The sequence below is a fragment of the Onychostoma macrolepis genome, chromosome 04 (assembly GCF_012432095.1).
Source record: "Onychostoma macrolepis isolate SWU-2019 chromosome 04, ASM1243209v1, whole genome shotgun sequence".
NCBI lineage: Eukaryota > Metazoa > Chordata > Actinopteri > Cypriniformes > Cyprinidae > Onychostoma > Onychostoma macrolepis.
The window spans coordinates 28,981,633-28,998,944 of NC_081158.1; the positions used below are offsets into that span (position 1 = coordinate 28,981,633).

At 35.1% G+C, this 17,312-nt stretch overlaps 1 protein-coding gene across 4 annotated transcripts in view; it reads left to right on the forward strand.

The window, feature by feature from the left end:
- scube1 (signal peptide, CUB domain, EGF-like 1) overlaps positions 1-17,312 on the forward strand; it is a 73,908-nt gene that overhangs the window by 17,357 nt on the left and 39,239 nt on the right. For all 4 annotated transcript variants that reach the window (XM_058773237.1, XM_058773236.1, XM_058773238.1 and 1 more), the window contains exons 4-5: positions 1,552-1,686; positions 16,361-16,486. In XM_058773237.1, the coding sequence (XP_058629220.1) occupies positions 1,552-1,686; positions 16,361-16,486 (261 nt within the window). The remainder of the gene's footprint in view (positions 1-1,551; positions 1,687-16,360; positions 16,487-17,312) is intronic.

The following is a 17,312-nucleotide window of genomic DNA, read 5'->3' on the forward strand; positions in this document are numbered from 1 at the left end:
GTTGTCTTTGTTCTTCACTTGTTCAATATTGTTGTGCTGTATCATTTCCCCTCTTAAAGTATGATTTAGGGCATGCATCCTTTATGGAAGTGGCATTATTAATGACTGTGACAACATGGAAGCTCAATAGTTTAAAACAAAACACAGTTATAAGTATTTTTATATAAGTATTTTTGGCTCAAATAATGTTGTGTTTTGATATTTACTAGTAATTTTAATATTATGAGTATGCTACCAGAATTTACTGTTGTCTATTCAAATTATAAGTATATTCATTCTAAATGTTTTGTTTTGTTTTAGTTCTGTTTGGTTTCATTTGGTTTTTGATTTGTTTGGGGTTTGTTGTTTTTGTTTGATTTAATTTGCTTTGCTGTGTTTTGTTTGGGTTCATTTGGACTTTGTTTTGGGGGGTTTGATTTGGGTTTGTTTTAGTTTGATTTTATTTGGGGATTTTTTTGTTTTTGTTTGGTTTAATTTAGTTTTTGCCTTTTGTTTTTGCTTGTTTTTTGTTTGTGTTTGTTTTGCTTCAATTGGTTTTGTTTTTTGTTTTATTTAATTTTGATTTAGTTTCATTTGGTCTTTGTTTTTGTTTTTTTGTTTTTTGGGAGGGGGGGGTTGATTTGGGTTTGTTGTTTTAATTAATTAATTAGTTTGCTTTTGTTTGGGGCATTTTTTGTTTGGGTTTTTGCTTCTTTTTGCTTTGCTTTGCTTTGTTTTGTTTTCTTTAACAAAATACTGGAGTAATACGACCAGCATGTGCATGTTGTCTATTCAAATTACAGCTATGTGAATTCCAAGCATGATCCCCTTCAGTGGTCTTTAAGTTTCTATGGTGATTACGGACCTGTAACCTCTAGCCTGAGGTGGGAAAATATGTTGTCATGAACATTCAGCAGTGACGAGTGACAGAAGAGTGGCAGTGGTGTTACTCCGAGACATAATAGCACCCCTGAGAGAGAGTTATGGGCTGCCGACTCCACAGAGGCAGGTTGCTGTGTTAAGGCTGCATAAAACTCACTCATGTGTGTTACTGGTCTCCAGTGTCACGCTGTTACTCAAACCAACATACCCACAATGCCATTTATAGAGCTGTCAAAGACAAAGCCATGGGCAGACACACATACAGATTGGACTTACAAGATACTCTCATCCAAACAGATTTTAGTTTAGCCAGAGTATTTAAAAAGTAACAATTTAGCCACTACTGAGGGTCTGAATGTCGGATATTGCTTTAAATTTCTTATTTAAGCTGGAATGATTGGATGTCTGTTTACTGGTTTATTTGTCTGGTAGATGTGTTTGGAGACTCGAATATCAAACTACTCATTTAATCAACATTCTTCAGTAGCTGCATTCTTCAGTAACCGATAGTCTCTGAGAGGAAATCAAGGAAAATCAGCTCCGGATAAACAAACACTGTTGCAAATACCTGAGCTGAGCCGGCTTTGGTTACGCAGAGAGACAAAGCATGGTGGTTTTGCCCAGATCCTTGTGCTTGAATGACTGTGTTTGTGTGCTTTGTAATGACCGTGTGTGTTTGTGTCTCTTTAGATGTGGATGAATGTCTGGACAACAATGGCGGCTGTCAGCAGATCTGTGTGAACACCATGGGCAGCTACGAGTGCCAGTGCAAAGATGGCTTCTTCCTGAGTGACAACCAGCACACCTGTATCCACCGATCGGATGGTGAGTCTCATCCTTTTAATACTGTATTTTTGTCCTTAGATGAGCCAGTCATTTCTTTGTTAGCTTGTTTTTGTAGTTTTGCCATGTTGGTCTAAATTCCCACTCTGTTATGTAATTAAATTTGTGCCAAAATTATAGAATGTTACTTTTGGAGTACTGATTATATTATATTATATTATATTATATTATATTATATTATATTATATTATATTATATTATATTATATTATATTATATTTTATTTTATTTTATGCTGCAAGTTAAGGTATAAATGCATAAAAATCCAACTGCATATTAAAACATTTGTGTCATGAAATTATACACGCTTTAAGATATGCATAATAAAACGTTTTCAGAGTATATCGTAGGTATATTATATTATCATGCATTTTAAGATGTGCAGTTCAGTGTTTTATATAATAAACACTATTTTTGGACTGTTTGTGACATCTGTATGAAAAGTAATGTCCAATGCTTGTGGCACAAATGTAATTCCATACTAAACATCAAAGTTGCGATAGTCTGTTACTTTCACTGTTTCACAAAGATTGTCATGTCCTATTGGGCTATTTTCTTATTCTTTTCATGTGTCCATGTGTGCTATATAATTCTCACTGTGGCTTCAGAACAGCCAATTCAGCGACATCTCACTTCTGTACTTGTCTTGAACCCTGGACAGAGCTGAAGGTCAGAGGTCGAAGTTGAAGGCATGAACGCGCAGGCGGCCAGTGAGCAAGTCTTTGTGTGTGCATGGTGCATTCGGTTCAAATGCTTGGCAAAGTCAGTTGTGACTTGTTACTTCATGACGTGTACATGTGCAGATCATGCGACCCTCTTGTGCTTTCTCATTCCGCCTGTCAGATTTAACTAATGATGCTTCTCCACGTCGAGGCGGATGCATTCCCACACACTACGCAAATCTAAACAATTCGCACACATAGTCATGAATGAGAGTGGGTTGCTTCGTAATCGCATCTTTGATGTCTCTCACAATCATGTGTGGAATGTGGAGAGGAGTGTACGACTCCTTCTTTTCATCCTCTCCTAGTTTTAAGGCTTTGTTCAGAATATATATATATATATATATATATATATGGGAGAAGATTGGAGAGGAAGGAGAATGATAGAGCCAGTCAGGAGCTGGGCAGAAAAATATACAATATAAGAAGTGGAATAGAGAAACAGAAATGCTCCATATTTGCTTTTTGGGAAGCCCATAACTCTTTTGGTGAATCTCTGCTCCTGCAAGTAGTATTTTTACTTCAAAAGCAAAACTTTGGTAAATACTGTAGTAGTGTGTGTGTGTGTGTGCTTTTTATGTGAGTGTGTGGTACATTTGTGTACTTGTCTGTAAACAAGCTAAAGGGTTGTTTTTGTGGATAGCTAACTGATGTGCTGTGGCAGTCCTGGATGGCTCTGCACGCTACACACACACACACACACACACACACACACACAGCTCTATATATCCACTGTAAACAGAAGAGGAATCAGAAACTCCACTGGAAAGACTGGGCATCTTTTACATTGGGCAAAACTGCATTCCTCATACAATTAGTAAAAGTCGACAAGAACCTTAAAATAAAATAAAAAAGAGCCAATGATTATCCTTGAAATTCATGCTTTTTAAATTACTTTTTTAAAGATTTTATTTTTATTTTTTGGTTTAATTTATTTTTATTTTATTTAGTATTTTTATTTTATTATTTTGTTTTAGTATTATTTAAATATAAGATATTTGACATACAAGTCTGTAAATAATTTACAGAAGACAATAATCCTACAACAACAAAGAGTTGAGGTACTCGCACACAATCACAAAAGGTATCAGTAAAGGCATAAAGTCAGCCAATCAGATTAGACTTTATCAGATCAAGAAAATATGCAGACAATACCCGGGTTTCCACCTACATATTGTTAGGCAAATTTTGTGATATTGCAGAAACTGAATGGAAACACCAAGATTTATTAATACTACTAATAATAACAACAACAACAACAACAATAATAATAATACAATAACAATATAAAATGACATAAAATGATTTTTTTAAATTGCATAACAAAAATAAATTAATAATATAATAATTTAAAATTGAGTTTATAATGTTGAATAGAAACAACAGCTTTCATCCATCGTTTGCAATTTCGTTTGGTGCCGTCAGTGGTGCAGAAATGATACACTGCACCTTTAAGCCCGCGTACAGTCTTCCTCATCTGCCTTGGTCTCACAGTCAGACACACTGATTACAAACAGGCAAGCTTTCACACGTTTAATCTCACCCTAAATGAACCTCTCACCTTCCTTCATCACCCTCACTCATCAATAGTGTGTGTTTGGGAATCTGTGTGTGTGAATGTGTGTATGTTTCTTGTTTACAGTTCGTCTGTCACCAGTATGGCCCATTGGCTCGTGTCTAAGACTTATGTATATGTGTGTGAGAGTGTGTGAGAGAGAGATGTGTGGTGTTGTGTGTTTACAATTCTTCACTCACCAGTGTGTCCTACTGGCCTGAGTCTAGCGCAGTGTTATATATATGTGTGTGTGTGTGTGTGTGTGTGTGTGTGTGTGTGTGTGTGACATTGGCGCCGTCTGTCTGCTGTGGAAAACTAGAGCTCTATAAGAGGCCATGTTCTTTTGACTAAGGCTTCTGTCAGTTCTATTGACCTGTGTGGGTCACCGTTTTACTGTATGTCCACTTTTACAACACCTCACATAGTTTATGAAAGAATGTGGTTTAAAGCAGTTGTTGTGGTCTGTTTTTGAATATGCATAAATGAATAATCATATGCAATAAGCACATGCTATGTATCTTATCTATCTATCTATCTATCTGTCTGTCTGTCTGTCTGAAGTGATGGATAGAGACAGACAGAGGTGGAAAGACAGGTTGAGGGATGAAAAGACAGATGGATAGATAGATAGATTGAGGGATGGATAGACATATGGATGAACAGAAAGATAGATAGACAAATGAATAGACAAATTGAGGTATGATAGATATAGAAACGGATAGACAGACTGATGGATGAATAGAAAGAAGATAGACATACTGAAGGATGAATAGACAGATGGATAGACAGGCGGATTGAAAGATGAATGGACAGATTCTATCTATCTATCTATCTATCTATCTATCTATCTATCTATCTATCTATCTATCTATCTATCTATCTATCTATCTATCTATCTATCTATCTATCTATCTATCTATCTATCTATCTATCTATCTATCCCTCAACCTTCCTGTCTGTGCACATCGATCCATCCCTCAGTCTATCCATCTGTGTATCGCAGCGAGTTGAACTAGTAAGGCACATGTACACAAGTACACACACAGAAGGAAACGATAAAGCCTGATAGCTGCGAGTTGTCAGGGACGTGTTTCCATTATTGTTTTTTTTTCTTTCATTATTCTTTTTTTATAGTTGTGTCTCAAACATTCCTGGGAAAGGGTGACTGTTGTTTTTTTGGATCCCTCTAGTTTACACAGTTATAAACTGAGTTTCTGCTCCAAATGGCCTAGTGCCACTGATGAAGGAGTCATAACAGCCTAACCTAGTGAATGTAAACCCTTCACTTTCTGTCATCTCTATTCCCGCTCTGGATAGAAACAGATTGTAGATAATTTTTTATTGCAGTATCAGTCCCCCTCATTTGCTTGCATTTTTTCTCTCTCTGTAATGGAGAGCAGGTTGAAGAGTAACATCTATAAGGACACATATTACCAATATATATATATATATATATATATATATATATATATATATATATATATATATATATATATATATTATTACTATTTTTCTTCAATACTTTGTTGAATACCATTTCGGACCTAGTCAAACTTTTTCTGACTTTACATGAATTTCCTTAAGATCTGATCATGCTGCTGTTGCGTGTTCTGTTGACCCGAGCGGTCCAGTTTGAAAATGAATCCCTGGCTCCTAATGGGATTTTAAATATGGCACAAGATGTCCCCACATGTTGTGAAAATAATAACCTTGTAAATTCTTCTCAACCGCTGAAATCCTGGCAGTCTTGGTGGGTTGTAAATTAGGACTTTACTTTTTTTTGTGCCCTGCCAACAGCCCGTCGGCTTCATCGGACTCGGAATGGTAGAGGTAACCAATTGGTTTGGCAGTGTAGTGTGAACGAATCAGAACCTTTCCTAAATATTTAAAGGAATATTTCACCTAAAAATGAAAATCCTGCCATTATTTACGTGCCCCCGTGTCATTCCAAACCTGTATTCTGTTATTTTTCATCTGAAACAAGAAGAGAAATTTTAAAACTGACCTGTATATATAGTGACCACATCTGTCAAGCTCCCAAATTGACAAAAAAGCACTATACATACAATGCATACACGTAAGCGATGTTCCTGCCTATACATTATATGACATGACAAGCTTCAGGTCTATCTACGTGTCTCTCTTTTTCTCTCTGTCTGAGAAAAATCATTAATGCGTTGGCTCACCCCAGCGCCACCCCTACTGTTCAGACGCTGGCGGAGAAATGCAGGCTGATGATTTATGAGCATATGAGAGGAATACGACCCAAACACACACATACACATACACACACACACACACACACACACACTTCAGTCCTTTTTACACCTTCCATACCCTGATAGAGACACATTATCACATCTGCACATAAACAGTAGATTATTGTGAGATCTTTCTTAAAGCGGACATTTCCTACACTTGTTCTTCATAAAACTGGGAACCGTCTCAGATAGACTATATATTAGATGTTTGGTGTCAGTAAAATGTATATTTTTAAATATTTTTTAATTCAGCAAGAATGCATTAAATTGATCAAAAGTGATAGTAAAAAACATTTATAATGTCACAAAATAAATAGACCTTTTGAACCTTCTCTTCATTAAAAAAGCCAAAAAATAAAAATGTATCACGGTTACCACAAAGATATTAAAGGGGCCATGACATGATTCCTTTATTTCCCTTTATTTTTAATAGGATAATATTTCTAATTGGATAGTTTATTTTTAATGGCATCCCAGATCGTGTCAGAGGATTGTTCGGAGCGTTTTGTTTTGTACATGAGGCACAGTGTCATGGAGAGTTCACAAAGAAACATTTGTTGAAAGATGAAGCGGTACTAGATCTGACTGCAGCTGCCTCATAAACCATAAGTAAATGATTTAATAATGCTTTGTCTGGAAATGACCGTTTTATTTTGATCATGTTGTCAAAACACTCACATGCAACAGTGAGGGGGCATTGATACTTTTTCCTATGCAATGACGTTAGCCAATCATAACAGTGGCCGGTTACTGACAAGCCCCTTAAAACAGGTCACTTTAGACAGAGGTTCAGAATGAGTGGTAAAAATAATCATTTTTTTCCCACATATTTATTTGTTTTGTTTTGTTTGTGCAAAAAACATATTATAAGTAAACCTCAAGAAAAAAGTCCATGTCATGACTCATTTAAGCAACACAGCTGTTTTCAACATAAGATATACTATTAAAATAGAAAACAGTTATTTTAAATTATGATTATATTTCACAATGATGCTGTTTTACTGTATTTTTGATCGCATAATTGAATGACTTTAAAAACATTTAGAAAAATCTGTCACCCATGTATCAAAAATGTCACCTTTCTCTTTTCACCCTCTTTTCCTTTTAGTCTCTCGCTTAAACAGTTAGAAGGCAATATGTTTATTTGGAGTGTGTGAGGAGAGGAAGTGGGCAAAATGAAGCTGTTAGCGCGCACACACACACACACACACACACACACACACACACACACAGAGAAAAATGTTCAGTAATAATAGATTTTATGCTGTTTTCATTAAAATACCAGCATTAAACTAGAATGGTCTTGGGAAGAAAGCTGTTGAGTGTGTGTGTGTGTGTGTGTGTGTGTGTGCATGTAAGTGTTTTAAACCTTTCACTCAAACACTGCCACCCACTCTTGTCCCGAGTCGCCAGCAAACATCCTGCTCTGATGGTGGAATCCTGCAGGGTCACGGCAGAGGTCAAAGGGCACAAGCATAGTTGTGCTTGTAGTCCTAGTGATGCTGTGTGTTTTTTTTTTGAAAAGGTGAATGATTTAGGACTCTTTAAGTGAAGTGTTTTGAGTGGTGTGTTGAGAAAACTATTTCAGTCCTCTCATGGTTGAAACTTGGGCCAGATTTAGGGTGGAAGAACTTTGATTGAACTGTACCAAACACACACACTGGCTTACAAACACATGCACATATACTCTGAGGTGCTGACAGCGAGTGGGCACTGAAGGTCTTGCCCACCGTCTTCCGCTGGTTATAAATACTGTGATTAAATATTAGCTTTTGAGGTGAAGTAACCTTCATAAGCTTCTGCATTTCCTCTTTTTCTCTGTTTTTATAGTTTTCTCTCTGTTTTTTCTCTAACAGTTTTTTCCAGAGCGATGTACTTTGACTGTTGCAGGTGGAGTCATTTTGATAGGCGGGATGGACTGGCTATAAGGAGCATCGGAACTTTTCCCTTGACTTGAGGGCCAGCTGTCGAAACCTGTTTAAATATACAAAGCAAATATACTTAGATTTAAAGGAAGAAAATATTCTCAGGCTGGTTAATTTAAAGGGACTTCTCACCCCAAAAGGAGAATTCTGTCAGATTTTTAAAATTTTGCATAAAAAGTGCAAAAGCACCATAAAAGTAGCAAAAAAAATAAAATAAATTGTCCATTGTAGTACACTCTAAGTCTTATAAAGTCATATGATAGCTTTGTGTACAGACTCAAATTTAAGTCACTTTTCACTTATAATCCACTGCAACTGAAGCTCGAGAACTGGATCAGTTCAGTACAAGATATTCAGACTGGTTTTGTAAACCAAATCAATTAAGGGTTCAGTTTTTTGATTTTAGAGTCTTACACCTGACCATTTAACTGTTTGTGAATTTCAGTATGTACAGGTTTATTAGAGTTAACTGTGTATGTGTAATATATGTATATATTAGTGCTGTCAAAATTAGCGCGTTAACGCAGGCGATTAATTTTTTAAGTTTAATGCATTAAAAATATTTAACGGCGTTAACGCAGGGGCGGGGCTAATGTTGGCCACCCCACTCACAACTGCTGCCTCTGTCTCTTTTTTCTTGCTAAGAAGTGCATTTATTTAGTCACAGAACATTTTTACGAGCACATCAAACAGGAGACGTTTCAGACGCGCACTCCACTTCACCTTAGCGCGAGTCAATCGAGCGTGGAAAACGGTACAGTACTCGGCACGCGCTGTTCAGTTGCACTCATAAAGGCACCGGCGCTGTAGCCTTTATCATATCATATCAAAGCGTGAAAGAAACAATGTGCATGCAATGTCGTGGTCAGTTAAGTCATGAAGGCGATTAAAGCTGCCTTAAATCTGTGCATGCATGTATTATATGTTATATATGAGTCACACTTAAGAACAGGTCTCCGAAATGGATTTCAAAACTGTCCTGGAGCAGCCCAGCACTGTCTCTCTCATCTAGCACACCCGATTCAACTCGTCAGCTCATTAATAGAGACTTTAAGACCTGAAATGGGTCAGAGAAGAGAAACAGATTTGAGAGAAAATACGATGCGTGAGATATGTTCAACAGCGGCAGCTCTTAAAGAAACAGCACCCAAAATAACTTATTAACCTAACCAGGCTGCTGTGATGTCTGTTCATCAAAAAACAAAAGAAAAAAGAGGAAATCAATAACTTTTATAGCTTTAAGGATTTATCTATATTTAATTTAGAATTTAGTGTTTGGTAACTTTATAAAATTTTTATATATTTCCTACTTGCTGAAGGGCACAGGTAACTAAATATGACATTTGTTATAATGGGTTTATGTGAAAATTGTTTAAAGTTCTCTTAAATTAGAAGTTATTTTATTAAGGTCTAATAAATATTCAAATTGATAGCTCTCAATTATACTGTAATGTTGAATGGCCATAGGTTGGTTGGCAATGGTTAAATATTAGGAAAAAAAAGAACAATTTTATAGAGGCATCAGTAGTATTGGTATCAGTGATACTGGCCTTCAGTCATAAAAAAAGATGCCATTAAACAAATATAAAAGATATACTGTCTATGTTGTTTTTGCATTAATTAGAAGATTAAATGTGAAATTATTGCAATATAAAAGTATATTTAAAAGTTTAATGTTAGGTGGGATTAATCGCAATTAATTTCAGAAAAACATGCGATTAATTAGTTAATTTTTTAATCGATTGACAGCACTAATATATATATATATATATATATATATATATATATATATATATATATATATATATATATATATATATATATATTAGTGCTGTAAACGATTAATCGCGATGAATCGCATCCAAAATAAAAGTTTTTGCTTACATAATATATGTGTGTGTGTACTGTGTATATTTATTATATATATATATATATATATAAGGCACACACATACAGCATATATTTTGGAAATATTTACATGTGTTTATGTGTATATTATATCATATATAGATACATTTAATATATAGACGTAACATATTTTTCTTAAATATATACATGCATGTGTGTGTTTATATATAATAAATATAATAAATATACACAGTACACACATGTATATTATGTAAACAAAAACTTTTATTTTGGATGTGATTAATCGCGATTAATCATTTGACAGCACAAATATATATATATATATATATATAGGTGCATCTCAAAAAATTGGAATATCGTGAAAAACGTCTTTTTTTGCAACTTATTTCAAAAAGTGAAACTTTCATATATATTTTACATTCATTAAATGTAAAGTAAAACATTTCAAAAATTGTTTTGCTTTAATTTTGATGATTAGAGCTTACAGCTCATGAAAGTCAAAAATCCAGTATCTCAAAATATTAGAATATTTATATTTGAGTTTCATTAAATGACCATTCGTACAATATAAATTCCGGGTATCTCTTGTTCTTTGATACCACAATAATGGGGAAGACTGCTGACTTGACAGTGGTCCAGAAGACAATCATTGACACCTTCCACAAAGAGGGTAAGTCACAGAAGGTCATTACTGACAGGGGTGGCTGTTCACAGAGTGCTGTATCAAAGTATATTAAATGTAAAGCTGACTGGAAGGAAGAAATTGGTTAGGAAAAGGTGCACAAGCAACAGGGATGACCGCAAGCTTGAGAATACAGTCAAGCAAAGCCGATTCAAACACTTGGGAGAGCTTCACAAGGAGTGGACTGAAGCTTGAATCAGTGAATCAAGAGTCACCATGCTGAGACGTCTTCAGGAAAAGGGCTTCCAAGCCACTTCTGAAACAGAAACAACGTCAGGAGCATCTTACCTGGGCTACGGAGAAAAATAACTGGACTGTTGCTCAGTGGTCCAAAGTTCTCTTTTCAGTAAATTTTGCATTTCATTTGGAAATCAAGGTCTGGAGTCTGGAGGGAGTCTGGAGGAAGACTGGAGAGGCACAGAATTCAAGCTGCTTGAAGTCCAGTGTGACATTTCCACAGTCTGTGATGATTTGGGGTGCCGTGATGTCTGCTGGTGTTGGTCCATTGTGTTTTATCAAGTCCAAAGTCTATGCAGCTGTCTACCAGCAGATTTTGGAGCACTTTATGCTTCCATCTGCTGACAAGCTTTATGGAGATGCTGATTTCCTTTTCTAGCAGGACTTTAGCACCTGCCCACAGTGCCAAAACCACTTCCAAGTGGTTTGCTGACCATGACATTACCGTGCTTGATTGGCCAGCCAACATGCCTGACCTGAACCCCATATGAAATCTATGGGATATTTTCAAGAGAAAGATGAGAAACAGTTGATGTTTATGTATAAAAAAAAAATAAATAAATAAAAAGCTAAAATTGAGATTAAAATGGAAAATATAAAAATAAAAACTGATGTCAATATGTTAATAAAAACTGTAATAGTATCTTGATACTAAAATAACACTGTTTATGTAATATCTTTTTAGTCTTAATATTTAGTCATTTAATTAATTTTAAAACGGGTTATTATTTATTTATTTTAATAATTAAACAAAATTGTAGTATATAATACAATATGTCTAAAATGTGGGTAAAATATAAATGTGTATTTAAAAATGAAGTAAATGAAATAAATAAATGTCAATTTTAAAAATGAAAATGCACTAAAATTATTATATCAAGAACTTGGTAACACTTTACAATAAGGTTCATTAGTTAAACATTAGTTAATGTATGAACTAACCATGAGCAATACATTTGTTACTGTATTTACTAATCTTCGCTAACGTTAGTTAATAAAAATACAGATGTTCATTGTTAGTTCATGTTAGTTCACAGTGCATTACCTAATGTTAACAAGATTTTAATAATGTATTATTAAATGTTGAAATTAACATTAACAAAGATTAATAAACGCTGTATAAGTGCAGTTCATTATTAGTTCATGTTAACTAATGTAATTAACTAATGAAACTTATTGTAAAGTGTTACCAAGAACTTAATAAAATTCACAGTTTATATTAAATGTATGTGGTAGTTACTATAGTGGGGAATTATGTGCTGTGGGTTGCAATTGCAGGTACAGATCATTGGTTGTATTTTTAGCTCCAGTCCATCGCCGTTTGGAAGAGGTGTGCAGGACTAGAGGTTTCCTGATCCAAGTCCAGCTGTGGTGTTTTTCTTTCTTCAGATTCTCTCTCTCACTTTTGCTATATCTGACTCTTTCCTCACTGAAGAAAACAGCTGCACCGTGTCAGGATAAAGGCTTAAAGTGTGTGTTAGTGTAGGATCACAAGTCACCAGGTCTTTGTAAACCTTCAGTTTCAGGAAAAGACATAAGTAGAGAGAGAATAGAATCACACATAGACACCGGAATACTGTCTCTTTCTCCAGTCACTGTGACATCATTAAGGGTCACTGGGTTAGCCGGGGAACGTTCCAGAAAAAGGTCCACTTTAATGTTAACCGTAATTAATAAGCTTGTGTGTGTGTGAGAGAGAGAGAGCTTGTGACGAGCTGTTAAGAAAGCTTGTGTTTGAATAAGAGATTGGGGAGGGTTTTTGGAAAAGGCTGTTTTCAGTTGAAGGACATCAATGGTTGCTGGTGAAAAAAGAGCCTCATTGAAATTCATGGCTTAGTACCTATAGCATTGTGCATTTGGAGAGAGATTGAAAGTCTGACAGATTTCAATTAAAATGGCATTTACAAGAGATGGGAAAAAGGGGGCCTGTGGATATTTTTGTGTATGTGTGTGCGTGCTTATGTATAGGCAACTGATTTTTAAAGTTCATTTGTTACTTAAAATGACAGAAAAGATTATCCCTTCAAACTTGATATTAAACAGGGTTTTACTGATACTGTGGAAAATGGTTACATCGCTTCCTGTTAGCCAAGGGGTCATATTGTTATTTTCATAGTGACAATTTTTTTGTGTGTGTCCAAAACAGTCATAGTTTAGTTTTTAATTACCCTTTTAACCCTTTCTCTGATCGTTAGAATTAAGCATGCTACTGTGTCTTTAAGATAAAATAGCACTTTTGCAAATGAAATGAGTAAGATTAGTTTTCCGCTCCATTTTACTTCAAAATGTGGCAAACAAAAAGTTTGAATATGATTTATATGATAAAAATGATAAAAAAAATGATAAAAAAACTTTTGGATGTTTCGGAAGAACCTGCAGAGTTGTAGGTGCTACACACTGCCAGAGACAGCACAAAGTTAAGCAGGTTTTCGTATTTCTTTCCTTGTCCGATTTTTTCATTTCTAAAGATTATAGAATTTTTATTTTACATTGACACCTTGAATACATCTAACAAGCCAGCCAAATCACATGGACTACTCCTAAATATTTCTGTGTTAGCCTCACCTGCTAAAACAAAAGTTTTCCACCCTTATAAAGAGTTGTCGGATGTGGAGGCTGTCTTCGGAGGTCTTTTATTTCAAATTTATCAACATTACATTGATGTTCAGAGCTACTAAGACAGATTGCACCCTATTCTGTCCATCTATGGACATCTGAGATCGTTTCTTCAGGCCAGAAGAAACACTGGGTTAAGCTGTACTGCAATTGGTGTATAAATTATTATACATTAGACTTTAAAGGTGGCTTCCCTTTTGACATTGCATTTGGGGCTTTTAGAGCACTTATTTTAAGTGGTGGGTTTATGGGTAACAGAGCACACGGACACACGGAGAAGTGTATACTGATATTAAACACGTATGTGCATGAGCTGGCTGTCTTTTTCTCTCAAGCACTCACTTAAAACTTCCTGTAATGCCTTTTTTTCTCACATTTTCTTGAGTGCTGCTGTGGATGGAATGACAGTATAAGGTGAAAGGGGTCAATATTTAGTTTTCCTTCTTGTCTGTGTTCTTGTGACAGCCGTGTGGCATGTTTAAAACTTTAGCTGGGCCTAAGGTCTTATTTGATCTTCAACACTTCCAGTTAAAACACCACCAAACCCAATGAAGTCTCAAAGTAGTATTAGTCTGCCAGTCGCAGGGCTAGAAAAGGTTGATAGTAAAAATGCCTCATAGTAGCACACATTCACACTCTCTTACTCTTGGGTGAGAAATGTGGCAGATCTCTTTGTCTTTTAAAGGTTTGACGACCTCTCCAAAGTCCACGTTAATTGGGCACATCAAGGTGTCCTCCAGAACGCCGACAGAAAAGCAGCCCACTTTAGGCTCTGTCCTGAGAGCACTTAGCGCTTCTGAAGAGGCTACAGAGGGGGGCAGAGATGCAAGAACCCGCCATGTTTCCACGGAGATTTGCTTTTGTGTACACACACATTCTTTTCTCATTGTTTGGCCTGAAGATGAGGAGGATGTCCATTAGAGAAGCCCAACAGTTCCTCTCTGTCATCTCTTGTCTGTGTCTTTTTATTCAGGGCTTTTATGTTATCGTTTTGTTTAGGAAACTAGGAGGATTCGCTCAGGACGGTGAGATGCTATGTTAGATAACGTCGCTATACTCTACGTACAAGATCAGAGGGAAAGAAAAAGCTAATTGAAATTTCTGGCCTTTTCTGAATTGCAAATTGTCAATTTGTATATATCTAAACATACACACTGCCGTTCAAAAGTTTAGGATCACTAAGATTTTTAATGTTTTTAGTGGAGTCTCTTATTATGCTCATCCAGGCTGTGTTTATTTGATCAAAAATACAGAAAGAACAGTAATATTGTGAAATTGGTTTCCTATTTTAATATTCTTTAAAATATAATTAATTTCTGGGATGCAGCACCGAATTTTCATCAGCCGTTACTCCAGTCTTCAGTGTCGCATGATCCTTCAGAAATCATTCTTATATGCTGATTAATTATCAGTGTTGAAACTGTTGTGCTGCTTAATATTTTTGGAACCTGTGATACTTTTTTCATTGATTCTTTGATGAATAAAAAGTGAAAAAGAACAGAATTTATTCAAAATAGAAATCCTTTCTAACAATATAAGTCCTTACTTTCACTTTTTATCCATTTAACACATCCTTGCTGAATAAAAGTATTCTTTTTTTTTTTTTTTTTTAACTGACCCCAAACTTTTGAATAGTAGTGTATATTGTAACACAAAATTTCTATTTCGAATAAACACTGTTCTTTATAACTTTTTATTTATCAAAGAATCTTGAAAAAAGTATCACAGGTCCCAAAAAATATTAAGCAGCACAACTGTTTTTAACATTGATTATAGATCAGCATATTAGAATGATTTCTGAAGGATCATGTGACACTGATGACTGGAGTAATGATGCTGAAAATTCAGCGTTGCTTCACAGGAATAAATTATTTTTAAAGTAAATTAAAATAGAAAACTGGTATTTTAAATTGCGATAATATTTCACAAATTTACAGTTTTTTTCTGTATTTTTGATCAAATAAATGCAGCCTTGATGAGCATAAGAAACTTAAAACATCTTACTGATCACAAACTTTTGAACGGCACTGTATTATTACAAAAAAATACTGTTACAATTTGCATTGAATCAATCGAGAGTTTTCAAGCTTTACAAATTACACAAAAGCACTTAAAAAGCTCCAAAAAGTTTCAAAAACAAAAACAAAAACCATTTAACCGTTTAAGATTTGTTCAACCATAATGACTTTTTGGTCTATTTATCATGCATAGTGAACAAATACCGTCAGAAGATTAGAAATAAGTGCATCACTTTTATGATACTTTTATGGTCTTATTTTAAAGCATTATGGCTCTATGTTATTTTTTTAAATATTATAATGCATAATAAATAAAATTACAAAGCCAATAATGCTTGGAAAAAATCAACCAGCATGTTCTTCGTAATTTCTCTTTTTGTCTTCTCTGGTTCATACGGTTTGGAACGATGTGATGGTGAGTAAATGATGACCGAATTTTAATTCGTGGGTGAATTATTCCTGTGGGTGAAACGGGAGGAGAGATTTTGCAATCTCACAAGAAAATAGGGAAAAATGAAAGAAGAAAAAAGGAGTGTAGTTGTTTGCTGAGCATGTTGTCCGTGGAGAGAGTCTTTGTGTGTGCTTCCACGGGTCAGCCGGTGTCAGTGTTGTTCTGCGTGTGAAAAAAGGTCCTGTGGCAGAAACATTAAACTAATTTACACCACTCATAAAAATCACACGCTCATCTCCAGGAGCCTGTCAGAGGAGTGTTTGTAATGGGAAGATAACACGACTGTAACTCAGGTTTCTCTCTCTGTCTTTCTTTCGGCAGATGGGATGAACTGTATGAACAAGGACCATGGCTGTGCCCATATCTGCAGAGAGACTCCCAAAGGCGGTGTGGCGTGTGAGTGCCGCCCAGGATTTGAGCTAGCCGAAAATCAGCGTGACTGCAAATGTATGTATCAATTTACTGAAAATTACTGATCTTACAAATATCAATCTGTTCCCTCTCTCAGAATCCTAAAAATGTCATACTTAAATTATGTAATCCCTGGCCAGAATATATATTATTTCAAATAAAAGTATATACTAAATTCAGTTTAAAAAAAAATGATATATATATATATATATACTGTATATATATTTTAATTTATATTTATTTTATAATATATAATTTTATTATATTAATTAATAGTATTTTTAATTGTATTTAATTGTATTTATTTCAGGTATAAAACCTTTAATAAAAGGGAAAAAATACTTGATTTAAAATGAACACGTAATTATAATTGATGTAGCTACAAATTATTATGTCATCATGTATGTATTGATCTCATCCAAGTTAAAAACACTTGTTTAGATTCTTTTCAAGTGGTATGAAAAATCCCTTCGTTTTTCCTTTCGGCCACAAGTTGGCTTCTCAATATACTTCTCAAAGGAAAACGGCTGGTGCATCAAAGCTAAACAACAGGTTTATGGATTGATTTTAGTCTGTCCTCTAATACTGATCTCTCCTTACAAACCACCTCAGCCACTGATCTGTCAAGGACGTATTAGTTATAGTGCTGTGGCTCTGGCCTGAACATCTGGAGAACTTTCATCTACAATTCGTCATTCTTCTATTTTTAATGCTAGTGGGAAAAGCGTGGACCAAAGTCCTTGAAATTCTTGTTCGTCCAAGTATTGCACAATGTATTAGATGTGAAATATCTGGTCAGCCTCTTTGTCCAGCCAAAGCCCTTTGACATCAACAAAAGATACTGGACATTTTACTGGACATA